This window comes from Palaemon carinicauda, chromosome 27, assembly GCF_036898095.1.
Source record: "Palaemon carinicauda isolate YSFRI2023 chromosome 27, ASM3689809v2, whole genome shotgun sequence".
Classification (NCBI taxonomy): domain Eukaryota; kingdom Metazoa; phylum Arthropoda; class Malacostraca; order Decapoda; family Palaemonidae; genus Palaemon; species Palaemon carinicauda.
Window position 1 is genome coordinate 32320472 of NC_090751.1, and position 20433 is coordinate 32340904.

A 20433-nucleotide genomic window follows, 5' to 3' on the forward strand; every position below is an offset into this window, starting at 1 on the left:
AAAATGGTCACTGAAGTGACCTTTGACAGTTTTATTTCATGAATTTTTTTTTACATGTTAGGTTCTTGATGTATGAAAAAACTTGAGTGTTTGCTAGACCCTCATCTGAAACTTCAAAAATTAGTGATCTAATTTAGGATTACTGTTTAGTCTAATTTTTATTCATTCAGGTGTCACTATGGTTCATTTGTCGGTGGCAATACGTCATTACGAGTGCAGACAGCAAGGTGTATAGGCCAGCTTGGTGAATGGTACTATTATGACTCTCTTGAAGGATGTATTTATGTTGAAGGTAAGCAATTGTGGCAATTTTGGTTTTGTAGATTTTTGTTGGGCTTGTAAAAGTACGCACAGTAGTTCTCACACATACAATAGCTGAAAAACTGCAAAATCGATACAGAAAACTACAGTACCTATGTTTGTTCCAACACTTAATACCAACCATTTCGCTCATTACAGTGGATACTATTTTGGCAAAGTTGAAACTAGCCAAAAGACTATTTTTAATGAGGTATAACTACTGTATTCATCACTAATTAGGGGGTTAGACCAGCTAACCTGATCACACACACACCACTGAAAAGCTGTCACTTTTTATGTGGGTTTGGAAGAGAGTGAACACACTCTCTCTCTCTCTCTCTCTCTCTCTCTCTCTCTCTCTCTCTCTCTCTCTCTCTCTCTCTCTCTCTCTCTCTCTCTATATATATATATATATATATATATATATATATATATAATTTATATATATACTGTATATATATAGATATATATAATTTATATATATATAGATATATATATTATATATATATATATATATATATATATATATATATATATATATATATATATATATATATATATATATATATATATATATATATCTATATATATATATCTATATATATATATATATATAATATATATATATATATATATATATATATATATATATATATATATATATATATATAATCTATATATATATATATATATATCTATATATATATCTATATATATATATATATATATATATATATATATATATATAATATATATATATATATATATATATATATATATATATATATATATATATATATATATATATATATATATATATATATATATATATCTATATATATATATATATATATATATATATTATATATATATATATATATATATATATATGTATATATATATATATATATATGTATATATATATGTATATATATATATGTATATATATATATATATATATATATATATATATATATATATATATATATATATACTGTATATAAATTATATATACTCTGGCCATTGACTAAACTTTTTCAGGGAGTGGTCATCCTCCCAGTGGGAGCAGTTATGGGGATGGCAAAAGGAGAAGTCTTGGCTTCTTACTTCGTCGTCTTGTTCCCTCCTTGATGTCTACTTGTTTGGGCTCCTCCAGAGGAAGAACGATGACCAATTGGACCCCGGACAACCCTTATTCTTATTATTATTTCTTTATTATTATTATTATTATTATTATTATTATTATTATTATTATTATTACTTGCTAACTTACATCCCTAGTTGGAAAAGCAGGATGCTATAAGCCCAAGGGCTCTTAACAAGGAAAATAGCCCAGCGAGGAAAGGAAATAGGGAAAAACTACGAGAAGTTTCAGAACGATAACAACATTAAGATAAATCTTTCGAATATAAATTATAAAAACTTGAAAATAACGAGGATAAAAACTTCAAAATAACAAGAGGAAGAGAAAAATGTTGAATTGTGAGCCCGAATGTACCCTCAAGCAAGACTATGTTACAGAGGCTATGGAACTACTCAAGACCAGAGAACAATGGTTTGATTTTGGAGTGGTGTTCTCCTAGAAGAGCTGCTTACCATAGCTAAAGACTCTTTTACCCTTACCAAGAGGAAAGTAGCCACTGAACAGTTACAGTGCAGTAGTTAACCTCTTAAGAAAATAAGAATTATTTGATAATTTCAATGTTGTCAAGTGTAAAATGATAGGGAAGAATGTGTAAAGAATAGGCCAGACTGTTCTGTATGTGTCGGCGTAGATGAGACGAGCCGTAACCAATGAGAGGGATCCAATGTAGTATTGTCAGGGCAGTCAAAGGACTCCACAACTCTCTAGTCATAGTATTTCAATGGGTGTGTACACGGTCGCTTCCTATAGTGAAACAATGGCATCCACCACCGGTGGAGTCTCTGGAGGTAATGCACCGATAGGGTTCTTTTCTTTAGCTGCACCTTTCTTGGCATCTCAAGGGTTCTACAGTTAAAGGCACAGCCTGCCTCCCCAGAGGTTGACCATAGTCTTGGGTTGACCATGGTCTTACCCTATAAAACTCTAGAGATAGTGCACTGATAGAGTTCTCGTGCCCTTAGATGCAGCACTCTCTGCATATACAGTGAACCCTCGTTTATCGCGGTAGATAGGTTCCAGACCCGGCCGCGATAGGTGAAAATCCACGAAGTAGTAACACCATATTTACCTATTTATTCAACATTTATATTCAGACTTTTAAAACCTTCCCTTGTACGTAGTACTGTTAACAAACTACCCTTTAATGTACAGAATACTTAATGCATGTACTACAGTACCCTAAACTAAAACAGGCACAAATATTAAAGGCGATTTTATATCATGCGTTTCCTAAACACGCTAAAAAGCACGATAAAAAATGGCAACCAATGTTTTGTTTACGTTTATCTCTGATCATAATGAAGAAACAAACTCATTTAGTGTACACATATATGTATAAGTTAGTTTTTGCATCGATTATATTGATGTATACAGTATGTTTATTTTGTTATTACCAATGTTTTACTTAATTTTTCTTAGGACTTCCAAATGAAATGTTTTTCTTTATGACGCCGCCTGAAACGACGGCGTCATAAAGTACGCTCAGTAAACAACCACGCTCAGAACAAAGAAGGCATTTAACGCGCATGATGAAAGTGATAAATAATGATATTTACAGTAAAAGCATTTACAAAATGTTATTACAAATATTATTTACCGTATCTATATAAAATCATACAGTACATACTGTACGTAGCAAAGCAGGAAAACAATTTACGAGAGAGAGAGAGAGAGAGAGAGAGAGAGAGAGAGAGAGAGAGAGAGAGAGAGAGAGAGAGAGAGAGAGAGAGAGAGAGAGAGATGTCATCGACCTTGTTGGAGAATTGCATAGACCGAACCATATCCTCGTCCCACTCTTGCAACATTTCTTAGAGAGAGAGAGAGAGAGAGAGAGAGAGAGAGAGAGAGAGATATGTCATCGCCCTTGTTGGAGAATTGCATAGACCGAACCATATCCTCGTCCCACTCTTGCAACATTTCTTTCAACTCCTTGATATGGTTGCAGAACTTGGCAAGCCGTTCTAATGTTAAGCCCGTTTCTTCGACATTTTCTTGGGTCTCTTCCTGGGTTTCACTCTCTCCTTCGCTTTCCGATTTCGTCAGGTCTTCTAGGTCTGCGTCAGTTAGCGGCTGGGAATGGCAGTCCAACAACTCGTCGACGTCTTCAGTCGTCATGTCGCCAAACCTGTCACCTCCAATTATGGCAGCCAACTGCACAGATTTGCGTATTGCAGTGTTGGATTTCCGACGGAGTAAATCCCTCATCGTCGTAAACAATCTGGGGCCACAACTTCTTCCAGCTCGCATTCACGGTTGCAGGTTTCATCTCTTGCAGTGCCTTCTGAATATTCTTCAGGCATGTGGCTATGGTGTACTGCCGCCAGTACGCCTTCAAGTTAAAATCTTCATCCTCATCATCTTGGGCAGCATCCACACACGCAATGAGGTCCACCAAGGTATTCTTCGTGTAGAGGGCCTTGAACGCCCTGATAACCCCCTGGTCCATCGGTTGAATTAATGACGTGGTGTTGGGTGGCAGGAACTCAACCGGAATGCTGTCACGCGACAGGTCAGTTGCTTGTCCACCAGCGTTATCCATAAGGAGAAGGATCTTGAATGGCAAGCCCTTCTCTAAGGGATATTCACTGACTTGCGGGATGAAACACTGGTGGAACCAGTTGGAGGTCAGCATCTTCGTAATCCATGCTTTTGGATTATGCATCCAGTACACAGGAAGGAGATTCTTGTTTTTATTTTTCGAAGCGCGAGGATTTTTCAATTTATAAATAAGCAAAAATCCAGCAGCATTGCCACACATCACGAAGGTAACGCGATCCTTGAATGCTTTAAAGCCAGAGGCTTTGGCTTCCTCTTTGAACAGAAAAGTTCGCGACGTCATTCTCTTCCAAAACAAGCCGGTCTCATCCATATTAAAGACTTGTTCCGGCTTGTATCCACCTTCAGCGATAATATTCTTGAACGTCTGGTTCACGTAAGTTTCAACAGCGGCAGTGTCAGCCGAAGCAGCCTCGCCATGCAGGGAAACGTTTTTCAGGGCGAAGCGTTTCTGAAACTTCCCGAACCATCCTTTGCTGGCGGAAAAACGTTGTTTCTGAGGCTGGGAATCAGTGGATGTCCCTGGTTGAGGTTCATCTCCATCATCATCTTCTTCAGCATGGTTGCCATCGTCGTCTTGAGGTTCCTTTGCCGCAAAATTCTCATACAAGCTCAAAGCCTTTGTTCGGATGGTGTTCGTATCCAAGACTATGTTCTTCTTCCGGCAGTCGGCAATCCACACAGCTAAAGCACCTTCCATGCGTACGATCGTTTTATTACGCGTGGTAACGACTTGCTTCGCTGATCTGCTAAAGGTGATTGCAGCCGTCTTTCTAATGTTCGCCTCTTCCTTCTTGATATAGTGAACGGTGGATTCATTGATTCCAAAATGGCGGGCTGCGGACGCAAAACTTCTACCGTCTTTCAACATATTGAGAAGCGTCACCTTCTCATCAATCGTCATCATCCTTCGGTGGCGTTTAGGCTCACTACCAGCCTTAGTAGAAGCAGAACGCTTGGGAGCCATTGTACAGTAGGATTTAACAGAAAGTTCAACAAAAAGTTCAACTTAAAACAGTCGCACACAGCACAGATTAAAGTTCACAAACATAACAACGTCTACTCAGCGATACGGCGTAAGAGAAAGTGGCCGCGAACAGAGGCTGGAAGTTGGAGATGCGGGCAAAACACCAAGCACAGGCTAGATAACAAAACTTGAGTTCTGATTCGTCATCTATCAGCGCTTGAACCAATCACAACCCGTCTTATATGATGCATAGGTTACCAATTCAAAGTACAAGATACCCCTCGTATACTGTACAGTAATAATGATAATGATAATAATAAATAATAATAATAATAATAATAATAATAATGATGATAATAATAATAACTTTAATAATTTTATTAACAACAACAACAATAATAATAACAATAATAATAATAGCTTTACGTACGCTATTTTACGCTTTTGTTGTAGGATGTGTGTGTGTCTCTCTCTCTCTCTCTCTCTCTCTCTCTCTCTCTCTCTCTCTCTCTCTCGTACGCTTATTCGAAATGTGATTTTTGCAACAAAGAATATTATTGGATGCAGTACTACGTACATATACATACAAAAGATTCATGGAAAAGAAGCACATCCATTACATTTGTAGTACACTAGTAGCCATCAGCAGCCTTACACCATTCTAATATGGTATGACTGCATCTGATTTGCGTTTCATGTTCGATTTAATTTTACTACGTACTGTATACAGTACTGAATTAACGCATGATCACATTCTCTTTTCGTGTTTTATTTCTTTCTGTGCTTAATTATATGTCATATGTAATGCAATGAACAATCAGTAAGAGCAGATATTACTAATTACAATATTAATGGAATTACAGGTAACGAAATATCCTATTTGGGGTCTTCAGATATCGCGGTATTTTCGAAATTTCCGGAAAATCCGCGATATGTATATATATATATATGGGTTATGGAAAAAATCCGCGAAGTGGTGAATCCGCGATGGTCGAACCGCGAAGTAGCGAGGGTTCACTGTACTCATCACCCTTCATTCTTGGTGCTCCGGCGTATGAACGAGAACATCCGGATCTCAGTATTGATAATGTTTCTTTAAATATGTATGACTCTTTCAAAATTTTAGGTGTGATTCTCGACAGTAAATTTACTTTTGAGAAACATATAAGGTCTGTGTCTTCTTCAATTGCACAAAAAATAGGCTTATTGAGAAAGTCTTTCAAGATTTTCGATGATCAATCTATTCTGGAGAAGTGTTTTAATTCTTTCATTCTACCTTGTTTTGAGTATTGTTCTCCTGTTTGGTCTTCAGCTGCTGATTCTCATCTTAATTTGTTGGACAGAAACTTACGGTCTATTAAATTTCTTATTCCTGATCTAGATATTAATCTCTGGCACCGTCGTTCAATTAGTTCATTATGCATGTTGCATAAGATTTTTCATAACTCTGACCATCCTTTACATTCAGATCTCCCTGGACAATTCTATCCTGTTCGTAATACTAGGCCAGCAGTTAATTCTAATAGCCAGGCCTTCTCCATCACGAGACTCAATACTACGCAGTACTCTAGAAGTTTTATTCCAGCTGTTACCAAGTTGTGGAATGATCTTCCTAATCGGGTGGTTGAATCAGTAGAACTTCAAAAGTTCAAAGTTGGAGCAAATGCTTTTTTGTTGACCAGGCGGACATGAGTCTTTTTATAGTTTATTTATGACATATTTGTTTTTGATGCTGTTAATAGTTTATATATGACATGTCTGTTTTGACGTTGTTACTGTTTTTAGAATGATTTATTGTTAATTTGTTCTCTTCATTTATTTATTTCCTTATTTCCTTTCCTCACTGGGCTATTTTTCCCTGTTGGAGCCCCTGGGCTTATAGCATCTTGCTTTTCCAACTAGGGTTGTAGCTTGGATAGTAATAATAATAATAATAATAATAACAGTTAGACTAGTACCCCTCAGGGTTACCAGTCGGGCGATCACCTCGAGGAGAACCCAGAAACCAGCTACGGTTACATCTCGCAACTTGCAGCTTACAATGTGTGACCCCGCCTGAGCCTTAGTATGTTAAGGGTTCGCAAAGTATAATGCATAGAGGCTCAACTAGTAACTAGTCTTGTGAACTCCGTCGGGGGTATTGACGCAGATGGTGACTTCTGCTTGCGCTGCCTCTTCCATCATGCTGAGCATTTCCCTTCAGGGTAATTGGCACAGATGGTGATGCCTGCCAACTGCTTGTGGTCGCCGTCTCTCCCATCGACGAGTCTTGTAGGCTGTAACTCCTTGGGGTTATTGAAGCAGATGGCGATGCCTGCCAACCTCTTGGGGTTGCAGCCTCTACCACAATGAGTCTCATGAGCAATTTCCCTTTAGGGTCATTGCAGCAGATGACGATGCTTATTGAATGCAAGCGGTTGCCTCCTCTCCCATCAGCAAGTCTTGTAGGCTATAACCCTTCGGGGTTATTGCCGCATATGATGTTGCTTGCCGAGTGCTTGTAGCTGCCATCTATGGCCATTACAACGCTCATGGAGTTTTATGATGCCAGGCCCTTTTGGACTCCACCTAGGGCTTTCCTTCCCCTACAAGGATGAGCCTGTTTTTTTCTGCAGTATATCAGCACAGAATAATCTTTCACGGCTTTGCTCGCCACCATATGACCTCGTGACTCCTTTTAGGAGCATGCTAGAAAACACACCAACCTTATCTGGGAATGCTGACAAGTGTTCGTGTTCTTTTCATGCTTGTACATACAAACTCCTTCGTGCGAGAGAGCAAATCCGGACACTGCACCAGCAAGCTCTGCTCACTAACAAGGGTCTGGTTAAGCTCTGCTCACTGACAAGGGTCTGGTCGAGCTCTGCTCACTGACAAGGGTCTGGTCGAGCTCTGCTCACTGGCAAGGGTCTGGGCGAGCTCTGCTCACTGATAAGGGTCTGGGCGAGCTCTGCTCGCTGGCAAGGATCTGGGCGAGCTTTGCTTACTGACAAGGGTCTAGGTGAGCTCTGCTCACTGTTAAGGGTTTGGGTGAGCTCTACTTACTGACAAGGATCTGGGTGAGCTCTGCTCACTGACAAGGATCTGGGTGAGCTCTGCTCACTGACAAGGATCTGGGCGAGCTCTGCTCACTGACAAGGGTCTGGGCGAGCTCTGCTCACTGACAAGGGTCTGGGCGAGCTCTGCTCACTGACAAGGGTCTGGGCGAGCTCTGCTCACTGACAAGGATCTGGGCGAGCTCTGCTCACTGACAAGGGTCTGGGCGAGCTCTGCTCACTGACAGGAGTCTGGGCGAGCTCTGCTCATTGACAGGGGTCTCGGAGAGCTCTGCTCACTGAGTCTGGGCGAGCTCTGCTCAATGACCAGGGTCTGGGCGAGCTCTGCTCACTGACCAGGGTCTGGGCGAGCTCTGCTCACTGACCAGGGTCTGGGCGAGCTCTGCTTACTGACAAGTATCTGGACGAGCTCTGCTTTCTGACAAGGGTCTGGGCAAGCTTTGCTCTCTGAAAAGGATATAGCCAAACTGCTCACTTACAAGGGTTTGGGCGAGCTTCTCTAACACATTCTTGCAAGATAGCGAAACCACACACAAAGCATTAGCAAGATGCACGGGTGAGCTCATCTCGCTGACCAGGATTTGGCTGAGCTCTGGTGAGCACCCCAGCCCTATTCATATTCATGAGAATGCCCAACCAGACACTAAGCAGTAGCGAAGTAATTTACATTGGCGAGCTCCTTTCGTTGATGAGGTCTGCGCAATTACATTTGCTCACCAACTTCCCCATAGTAAGGTTCTGGCATGAAGTACTTCAGTTGCACTTGCACGCTTGTCTCTATGACTGCCAGACCTCACTAGGGAGGGAGAAACCTACAGCAATACAGGTACTCCTTGTACAACGACGAGATAGCGACTTAAAAAGTCTGACGCTGATCGAATTGGTTGTTGATTAAGGGTACAGTAATCCCTCACTTATCGCGGTTAATGGGGACCAGAACCGACCACGATAGGTGAAAAACCATGAAGTAGGTTCCCACCCTATTTTTGGAATACGTACATTTTTTTGTGTACATGTACATGTATATATACTGTAATAACAATAAGTATATTACTGTAACCTTATAAAAGGGATTTTGACAAAGGAAAATCTATTTCTGGGCGAGGGACCTGTGTCACCCAGTGAAATGCTCCTTAAAGCACTATTTCTAAGGTATAAATACTGCTAAATATACCAGAGAAAAAAATTGCATGGAATGCGAGGAATATACCCAGCTCGCTCACCCTTATAGGGTGTCGGTATGATAACTGGGGCGTGTGAAACCACTACTAGAGGTCCCTTGCCAATTAGTCTTCTCCTTCCTCAACATCCCCCGTTACTACGAGGTGTCGTTCTCTACAGCTACTGCCCCCCCCCCCCCTCTCACCACTACCACTACCCATCCTTCTCCCATCATTCCTACTAGCACCCCAAGCTTGGGCCAGCATAGGGTGAGGAAAAGGGGGGTGGGTTTACTGGGCGACACAGGTCCCTCGCTCAGAAATAGATTTTTCCTTCGTCAAAATTCCTTTTCTGGGCTCAACCTGTGTTGCTCCGTGAAATAGTAACAGAGAATTGGTCCCATAATCTTGGAAATACACAAAAAGTTAAGGAACTGAATTGAAAATAGAAAAATTCAATTAAGAGAGTTTTACTAATAATCTTATACTTACCAATCTCTTAATTACAACCCAAATGAAGGTCAATGTTAAGGTAGGGGGAATATGCAAGGCAGGTGTTGCTCTGCTCCTTATTAGGAGACAAGGCACTAAGAGGTAAAAAATATATGAAGATGGGACCCTGTTATAATGGTTCTGCTATATATGAAGAAACCATTATACCTTTTTAATTCTTCAAAATTCATGTGACGAAAATAATTGACTGATGTTGCTACAGCTCGGATATCATGGGCATGTGGGATAGATTCCGGCTTGGTTCGTCTAATAAAATAAAGAATCTATTGTCTGATTCCTATTAGGGAAATGGTTCCTCCATCCTCTCTAATAATTAAGGTCCTGAAGACTTTTAAGAAGTTTTATTCAAATAGTCTTCCAGAGTGTTAATTGAGCACAGAGATGGATCCTGTGGAAGTGGGACAATTTTCCACGGCGGCCATCTATTCTGTGGATCCTCATTCTTTTCTAAGAATTTTCTATCTAGAGAGAACAAATTTCCACCAGAAGAAAGAAAATCAATATGATTTGGTTCTCTGGATAATGCTGAGAGTTCAGATATTCTGGCTCCTGAGGCTAAACTTATTAAAAATGTCTTCCTTAGAAGCGCTATATAAGTGCAGGAGTCATTATCAGTGTCAGAATCTAGATCGAGGACATCATTTAAAACCCAGGAAACTGCGTGAGGGCGAGTTACTGGTTTTAGTCTAGTACAGGCTCTCGGAATAGACAAAAAATACGAATCTGTAAGATTAATATTGAACCCGAGCCGAAATATTTTCTTTAAAGCAGATTTAATTATAGTATTAGTATTATTGGCTAGGCCTCCTTCAAACAAAGTTCTGAAAAAGGTAACTGCCAGATGCGTAGTCATCGTCCGAACCTCTGAGTCTTCCGTCTGAACCTCTGAGTCTTCCAGAAATTTGGCTAACTTCTTCACATCAGAATCATATTGCCGAAGGGTAGAATCTCATATATCTGACACTAGGAACAATGTGTTAAGAGGGTCAATCTCAGCATCTCTTTATTTTGCAAATCTCATATAGTCCATAAAGTGAAGGCACTCTGAATTCGTGAGGAAGCTGACACAGTGAGTTAGTACCATCCGTGCTAACTTTGGTTCAGGAATCCGCCGAGGTTAGAGTCGTAGTTCCATCAAGAGAGGAAACCAGTTGCATTAAGCCAATTGAAGGCTATGTGGGTAATCTGACCTTTGAAAGTCCTGAGCATGTTCAGGACTTTCATTAGCATATTTATAGGTGGAATCAGGTAAATCCTCCATCAGTTGTTCCAATCTATGGACATGTCGTCTGTGACATAGGCCAGAGGGTCCAGGTTGGGGGCTACATGACATTGTGGCTTGTGGTTGGATTCTGTGGCAAATAGATCTACTTGGAGACCTGGAACTTGTTGGCAGGTCCAATTGAATGACATTTTGTCCAAGGACCATTCTGACTCCCGCGGAGGTGTCCTTGATAGTTCGTCCTCAACCACATTTCTTACTCCTGCCAGATGAACAGCTAAAAGGTGCCAATGATTTCATGTTGCCATTGAAAAGATAGTTACCGTCACTTGATTTATGTGACTTAATTTGGAACTTCCCCTGTTTATGCAGTGAACTTTCATTTGGCTGTCTAGTATTAGACTGATATGTTGTTTCTGTGACGGGGAAAATCTTTTTAGAGTCAAAACACTTCCATGACTTCTAGGATATTGATGTGTAGTTGTCGGAATGTCACTGTCCACAACCCCTGGACCTGTTCGTATTGGGAATAGCCTCCCCAAGTGCTTAGGGAGGCATCTATATGGACCACCAATGTTGTCACTGGGAATCGTAAAGGTACTGAGTTTGCTAGGTTTTTGACGTTCGTCCATGGTTGAAGTCCTTCCGTAGTGTTGGTGGAATCCAAGAAATTTTGTCTCGATATTTCTTGTTTGCTTTGGACCGCCAAACTCGATTGATGTCTTTCAGCTTGACTCTCAGTAATGTGTGTTACTGAGGCAAATTGGAGTAAGACTAGGATTCTTTCTTGGTTTCTCCGTGTCGTTAGTTTGTCCTTGATAAATCCTCTTGTGTTTCTTACTATCTCTATCCTCTTCTGTGGTGGAATCGACCGCTTGTGTGTGGTCAGGATCCATAATAGACCTAACCACGGGAAGCACGTTCCTGGAGTAAGATGGGACTTTTTGAAATTTATTTGGAATCCTAAGTATTCCAGAAATTTTATTACTTTGTCCGGCGCCTTGTGGCATTCCTCGACGCTGTTGGCCCAGATAAGCCAATCGTCTAGGTAGGCCACTAACTGTATTCCTTGAGTCCTCATCTCTTGGACTACTGTCTCCGGCAACTTAGTGAATATCCTGGTTGCCATGTTGAGTCCAAATGGCATCACTTTGAAGGTGTAATCCCAATTGCCTAGATTGAATCCTAGAAAAGGACAAAAATGCCATGCTATCGGAATATGAAAATAAACGCCTGTAAGATCTATAGTGATGAAAATAAATGCCTGTAAGATCTATAGTGATAGTGGTGATGGCCCCACAGGGACATCCTCACCTGTGAGACGGTCACCAAATGGAACTAGTTGCATTGAATTTATGTATTCAAATGGGACAGATCTAAGTTATTCTTCGTTTGTCCGAGTCTTTCTTTGGCACTCTGAACAAACGTCCTTGAAATTTTAAGCGTTTTACCTCTTTTATTTCTTCAAAAGGAGATCTTCTGTGTAAAGTGTTAAATCTGCCGTTGGAATCTGATAAAAACTGGTTGGTGGAGGGGGCTTTTTCATCCAACTCCACCCAGACCTTTCGTTAAGATGTGTATGCCAATTGTTGAACGCCCAACAGCTCCGAAAGAGGTACAGCCTTCCTCCTACCTGGGGAGTCTCACTGGTTTGCAGAAGGTCTTCTTCAACGGCTCCCTCAAAGTCCTCTATCTCTAGCGGAAGCTCTTCCGCCGCCTCTATGCAGGAAGGCTCCTCTAGCTCTACTACCTCTCGCATGCCTGTTATATCCGTGAAACGCTCCCTGTGTTTTGGAGGAAGGATGATACGCCGGAGACGCGATAAACGAAGTAGTGGCTATCGGTTGTTGAGGTGGTTGGCTTACCCACACATATTGATTTTGTGGCTGGGTTCTTGAGGTGGAAGGCTGGCTCATCTGGGATACTGGCATTGCCTGTAGCACATTTTGAGCCTGTAGCCCTTGGAAGGACTGAAACTTCCTTGGTCTTTTCCTGCCTCGTGATTGTGGTCCAGTGGGCTCGAATTTCATTTTAGGAATTAGACCCCACCGGACTCTGAGGCTTTGGTTGACTCTAGCTGCTTCTCCGAGGACGCTATTTACCACGTCCTCCGGGAATAAGTCCACTCCCCAAATCGAGGCCTTAATTAACCTGTTAGGCTCATGCCTAATGGAGTCCTCAGTTATGACGTGCTTCCGGCAATTGCGTCGGACCACTGCAAAGTCATATGTATCACACTGTAGTGTGTGAGGCTCGAATTATCTTTTAGGAATTAGACCCCACTGAACTCTGAGGCTTTGGTTGACTCAAGCTGCTTCTCCGAGGACGCTATTTAGCACGCCCTCCAGGAATAAGTCCACTCCCCAGATCAAGGCCTTAATTAACCTTTTAGGCTCATACCTAATGGAGTCCTCAGTTAAGATGTGCTTCCGGCAATTGCGTCGGACCAATGCAAAGTCATATGTATCACACTGTAGTGTGTGAGGCAAAGACTTTGTCAGGATTTTAAAAAAGTGGCTCCTCGCGTAGGCTAACGAAATCATCTCGGCCATCGTGGCTGAGTTGATAGATCTACCCAGCCTGGTTCTTGCACCGTATTCTATTTTAATCAGAGAGTCTGGAAGTCTGGGGAGTCGTTCACTAAACTGTGTGGTGGCACAGTCCTAGTTCAATGACCCTGCCGTGAAAGTAGCTGGTGCATCCATCCATTATTCTTGGTCTCCTGGGAACAACAGGGAAGTTAATTCCGTATTACTTAGTTGCGGCATGGGCTTGCCTTCCATAGCCACACCTGTAAGGTCTACTACCTTGGTGGTACATGGTGTCGGGGTTTGCCCGTCCACCTCGAACATAGTGAACGTACCCTTATTAGGGGTTAACTTGGTATTGACACATTCCCACTCATTTAAAGTCCGGACCTAGGCGGACCGAGCTTGCTCTTTTGGTTAGATAACAGTTTCCTTGGGAACCTTGTCTACCCTTATTAGGTCTTCCACTGATGGGCGCTCGTATCAAGGGAAGGGGAATTGTAAACCCGGAGGATATCATTCAAAATCTTCTATCGGACGGGGACCACCTCCTGCTGTTGTCAACATGCCCTCTGAGAACGGGGCATGAAGAGCCAATCGCCACGGGTCATTCTAAACAAACGCCGGGAGCTTTGACGCGTCCGGAACCACAAACTACCGTTGTTGTGGTAGTCCGGCCCGCAAGGATTTTCTATCGGATTTTCCTGATTTTGCAGTCCCTGGCTAAATTGTCCATAGACTGCAGGCGATCAGCAATTGGACCAAACTGTGACTGGACTATATTACTCAACTTCTCCATGAGCTGGTTCGAGAAGACCACTGGATCGAAAGCAAGTTCCGACGTCTGCCCCTTTGAGTTTCTTGCTCTCGACCCTTGATGTGGAGGATTAGTCCCTGCCGAGTGTGTCAGTAGCTTAGAAGCTGATGATGGTCTGGTTGGGAATGGTTTGGGTAGCCTAGAAGGCTTGCCCGCCTTGGGTAGGGCCTACTACCTCATACGTTTCACCTTCGTCGATGGAGAAGATGAGGCCCTCCATCGTGGACCTCTTGTAGAGGGCCTCGAAGGCCTGAATGACCCCCTGATCCATTGGTTGTATGAGGGAAGTGGTGTTGGGGGGCAGGAACATGTTATGGCTAAACGTCACTAAACTCAATAAAAAAAACAATCAATTGGGTCTTTCAATAATAATTTAACCGTTAATAACCTGTAAAATAAATTTGTAATTAAAGCAAACTGTAAAAATAGAGTAGCCAAAACGTGGAACCTTACCTTTTGAGTGAGGCAATGTCCGAGAGCGAAGTGGCGGGGCGGTAGAGGAAGATAACAAACGGCAAAAAACGTTAACAAGTGGCAGAAAACATGAATACTCAACTTTACAAAACAGATAGATAATGGCAGAAAACTTCAATACTTAAATTTAGGAAACACTAACAAATAGCATAAAATATTAACACAAATTTTTGATAAACATCTAATTAATTTTTTTTTTCTCTATCACTTTGAGCTTCCTCTTGGCCTACTAGTACCGAATATTTAGAATATCCTTAAAACTGTTGCCAGGTTCAGTTGCTTTAGAAGATACCTGGTTTGTAGTTGTCACCATCTGTTCTTAATTCCTTTTTCTAGATTTGCCTTATATCCAGACATCCTCTTTCTCTGTTTTTCTTTGTTATGGATATGTTTATACTCGTATCCTGCAATATCCCTAAAGAATGGTAGCAATGTAGCCAATATTGTGCTCAAGGGCTGCAACAGGACAAAAACGTTTCAGGCACTAAACACAAAGGTTGTTTACTATTTGGAACAAGTGCAGCACGTGCTCTCACACATTGTTATTACTGCCCAATGTATCATATGGAAAACAATAGAATATGAATATAAACATAAGTATTAACAAGTTTTTTCATGAAGTTATGATTTCAGTTGTCGCTATGGCTGAGATAAGGGAATGCTGGTTATATATGCATGAACAAAATAAACTTTTTAGCCTATAAGAATCTTCTAAATGACATAATCTTTCGTCTGGCAATGGACCAGACCTTTTACAGTGCAAAAATGAGGAAAACAGAAAATGGTTGTATGGCTATTTTCTAGGCCGCCGATAACCATACCGCACATCAACCTTGTATTTCTTGATTATTTCCATCTTCGTCTCCATAGAAAGCATTATCCTTTTCTTTCCCTGCATATCAGCAACTTTCTTAGGGCCCATGGCTAATAAAGTAACGTGACGTAATATCGCAACACGAAAGAGTACAATAGTCAATAGTGAAATAACAAACACAAAGTCTTCTCTTTTCGTTCCAGAAGAGATAGAGAGGGCTGCTGAGCGATGGAGGAAATCGTCAAACGATTCTCTCCTCCATAGGGCCATGACATCGAGGTCCTATGGTAGACCTTCCCAGTCATCTTGGACTCGGCAAGGACCTTCCTCTTCTCACCCGTCAACTTCTAGGTCCTCCGGAGCTTCTAAGGTGTCTTAAGCGGCCCTTTCCATCCAAAGGCCAGAAAGGGACCAAGTCCTTCAGAAGAAAGAAGTGAGGAAAGTGGCTGATGTGGTCACTCCCACTAGGAATGGAATTCCTCTTTGTCTACTACCTGTGGTAGGATGCCTACAGCGCCACAGTCAGAGATGGCAGCTTCACAGGGCAGAACTCTATACGGTCGAAGTGATCGCTCTAGGGTATCGCGTCCCGTTCACTTAATCTCTCCTTCCTCTGACTCGGGATCCTCTGCATCTAACCTTCTATGCTAAGGGATTCGCAAAGGAGCTGGCCCTCAGGGCTGAAGTCCAGACCATGCTGCAGAAGGGCGCTCTCTAAGAGGTTGCGAACTGATCCCCAGGCTTTTACAGTCGAATTTTTCTGATGAAAAAGTCAATTGGAGGCTGGAGACCAGTCATCGATCTCTCTCCTCTGAACAAGTTTGTGCAACAGACTCGGTTGAGAATGTAGACAGCAGCCACGGTCATTCAAGCGGTTCGTTCAAGGGACTTCATGTGCACGTTGGATCTGAAGGACGTATAGTTCCAGATCCCAATCCATCCGTCTTCAGGGAAGTATCTAAGATTCATACACGAGGTAAAGGCATACCAGTTCAAGGTTCTATGCTTTGGTCTCTCAACAGCTCCTCAGATATTCACCAGAATGTTTGCCCTAGTGTCATCTTGGGCTCACAGGAACGGCATCCGTCTTCTCAGATATCTCGGACACAACCCTTCTTCATCACCGAGACATGCATCTCGGGTTTTGTCAAGATCTGGGGATCCTGATAAATAACGAGAAGTCATTACTGCAATCTTCACAAAGGGTAGTATTCCTCGGTATGATAATAGACACCATCCAAGAGAGTCTTCCAATCAGACAAAAGAGTACACAGACTGAGGGAAGTGGCCGAGCCCTTCCTCAGAAAAGAAGTCCTTCCAGCCTTTGGTTGGTTGAGACTGTTAAGCCATCTAGCCTCTTATCCGTTTAGTTCCAAATGGCCGCCTCAGGATAAGATCCCTGCAATGACAGCTGAAGTCCGAGTGGAACCAACACTCTGATCCATCGGACACTCGAGTTCCTATAACACAAGGATCAGGTGACGGATTTGAATTGGTGGATGGTAGAATCTTCACGTTCCCCCTCTGGATTTGATGCTCTTCAAAGATGCATAAAAAGAAGGGTGGGGGCTCACCTGCTGCATCAGACAATCTCTGGCCTTTGGTAAGAGTCAGAAGGGTACAAACACACAAATCTTCTTGAGATGAGAGGAACCCTACCTAGCTCTCATCAGTTCCAACAGTTACTGGTAGGTCACTCTTTGGTGTTAATCAGCGACAACATCACTGTAGTGGCTGACATAAACAAACAGGGAGGGAGCTTTTTGCAGCCTCTATGCTATCTTGCAGTAAAGATCCTCAGATGGTCAGAAGATCATTTGGTGTCCCTATCAGCTCGCTTCATTCTCGGCAAGAGGAATGTGTTCGTGGACAATCTGAGCAGAGCGACTCAGATAATAGGCTCCGAATGTTCTTTGAATCGTCAGGTAGCCAACAAAGTCCTGACTTTGTGTGATTCCCAGACTGTTCTGTTCGCAACATCTCTGAACTGCAAGCTTCCGTTGTACTGTTCTCCAGTCCTGGACCCTCAGACTCTGACAAGATGCATTTCAACAGTGGTGGAGTAACATCGACGTGTATTCCTTTCCCCCGTTTTGTCTGATGAAAAGGCTGCTCAACAAGACCAGAGCATCCAAGGATCTAATGATGACCCTCTTAGTTCTGGTATGGCATCATGCGGAGTGATTTCCAGACCACCTGCAACTCCTAGCAGATCTACCGCGAGAGCTTCCTCCACGACCAGATCTACTCAAACAACCACACATGAACATCTTTCACAGAACCGTGCAGTCACTTCAACTTCACGCCTGGAGACTATTTGGAGTCTCTTCTCTCAGAAGGGCTTTTCACGACAAGTTGTGGAGAGAATGTCTGGTTACTTGATAAGTCCTCAGCTTCAGTGTATTAGGCAAAATGGAGAGTATTCTGTGGTTAGTGTCGTGGAATGAGTATCTCTCTGCTTGATGCCACTATTCCTGTAATAGCAGAGTTCCTTGTATACCTTCGGGAGGAAAGGCTCCTTTCGGTCTCAGATTAGGCCTCCTCCCTGGAATGTAGTTCGCGTCTTGAGATCCTTAAAAGAACCTCCCTACGAACCATTACACCATGCAACTGACCGAAACCTCACTTTGAAGCCGGCATTCCTGCTCGCTTTAGCCTTGCCAAAGAGTCGGTGAACTTCGTGACCTCTCATATGACAACGCCCATTCTACGGGATGGGGGGAAGTGACACTGCTTCGTCCCTGAGTTAATTGCCCTTGATAATTATCACTAAGATCTGAGATTACTACCCAACGTAGACTTGATATAGACCTCCAATAATTTGAAGTTTTTTTTTCTAAGAGTAATATTTTTGCCAGATATGAATTTTTTCATATTGGTAAAAAAAAATAAACCCTAAAAATCAGGGGGATAAATTAATAAGATAAAATGAGACAAAAATTGGGGAAAAGGGCTTCATATTGTTTTATAATGTAATTCCAAGTTATTTATCAAATTTCAATGCTATATCTTTAAAACTAAGGGAGACTATTGAATTTGAAGGTCAATAAGTATAATTTTGAGATACGGGCGTTCAAAGTTTTTCTTCATATTTTTACAAAGACAATATTAATAAATCAAATTTTGTTCTTCTCTGGGTATCAATAAAAGAAAACAGAATTATTTATCATAATTTAATCATAAATGAATATCCTTTAGCTCAATATCTTGCTTCTTTTGGCTCCTGTGAGGCCAGGCGGCCGCTCCTCTATCCACAACACTTTCTCGCTCTCTCTCCACTACCAATGTTACCTTCATCTGGACTCTTAATAGAGCAAATTTTCTTCTTCCTTTTGTTAGCAAGATGTTTAAATTGTCTTTTCCTCTTTGAAATGATAAAATTCCTGCCAAAAACGAGAAAAACAAACGTAAAAGTGAGTGAATGTCAGATGTCAAACGCAGGCATGAACTCTCTCTCACATTTGTGGTAGGACTGAAGGATAAAAGGTATAATTTACAATATTCTACGACTCCTGGAAGTTTTACAGATGCCATTGTTCACAATTTGTTTTACATTGAAATGTAATAATTATCAAAATTTACGATAACAGAAGAACTTCTGCATTTTCTTGTAGGGAACAGTGTTTATGGTTTATTGGGTTACTTTCACTAATTACCCTGTAACTATGAAAGTAATAGGAATTTTGACAAAACATTTTGTGTACACATTCTCCATTGCCATACGAAGCTCAGTGAATTTTTTCAGGATTTTATGTTTTTCTTCCAATACCCCTATATTGTATACTGACATTCCAGCCGGCCCTCTTAGGTCAATCTTTCTTAACTATTATGTAAGCAGAAACATTAAATACAGATATGGAAAATTCAAGGTTTTGGACAATTAGGCCAGCCTACCAACAAGTCCACAATTTCACATAAGAGCCCAAGTACAGTATTATGAATAGATAAAGGTTAGAATTACAGGTAAATATTCTTATTTTATTTAAAGATAAAACTTTATACTGTAATTAAAAGGATTGTATTATATGATTTTAAGTTTATCTTTCCAAACTACTGAACTATTAATGAACAATGTAACATTAGAATACCCTAACAACACAACAGAGGTCAAGAAAATAAAATGGATTTTGATGTAGAAAAAACCTATTTTTGGCCTCAAGCCATGTCGTCCTGATAGAAGTTCCCTCCGGCTGCTTCCTATTGTATAATATTTCTGCGATTGATATTATAAGAGAATTACCATCGGGTATCATGGGGTCCTAACCCCCGGAACGACTATCCAAAGATATCGTATATAAATCAGGTACGTATCCTAAGATAATCATAGATATCTGCACCACGAATAGACCTTTCCTAATTCCAAATGTATCTCTTGTGTAATTGGTGAACCCTGACTGTTATCATTCAAAACTAATCTTAAAATTTTGCCCTTTAAATGGAAATATATGGTACTGTATATAATTTCATGCCCATACTTTACTAGCATAGTTATGTTTCTGTTTTTTACCCCTGTTCAGCTCTAGAGCTTGGGTCTGAATATCCAATTTTTGCAAGAACTCCCTCTTTGTCCTTTCAGACCAGTCTCTTGTTTTCCGGGGTAGCCTACCAGTGGCTTAGCTACCTCTTACCTAAGTTGATATTCAGGTTATACAAAGAGTTACTGGTTTGTAGGAAACAAATATAATTTGTGGAAAATCAGTTCATTTTAACGGTCATTGCCTCCCAATCCTGCTGTTCTGTCACTGTTTTTCAAACTATACAACAAGGGAGACAGTTTACCACAGGGGATCTGGGGAAATCATTTGCACATGCACGAACGCAATGAGAGCAATTGATATTCAGTAATTCGACTTTGACATTTGGATCTTTGAACAAGTAAGAA

The 20433-nt window shown here is 41.3% G+C and overlaps 1 protein-coding gene across 1 annotated transcript in view; it reads left to right on the top strand.

Annotated features, from left to right (window-relative positions):
* LOC137620654 (uncharacterized) overlaps positions 1 to 20433 on the top strand; it is a 452540-nt gene that overhangs the window by 327320 nt on the left and 104787 nt on the right. The window contains exon 19 of the mRNA XM_068350990.1: positions 171 to 292. Within this exon, the coding sequence (XP_068207091.1) occupies positions 171 to 292 (122 nt within the window). The remainder of the gene's footprint in view (positions 1 to 170; positions 293 to 20433) is intronic.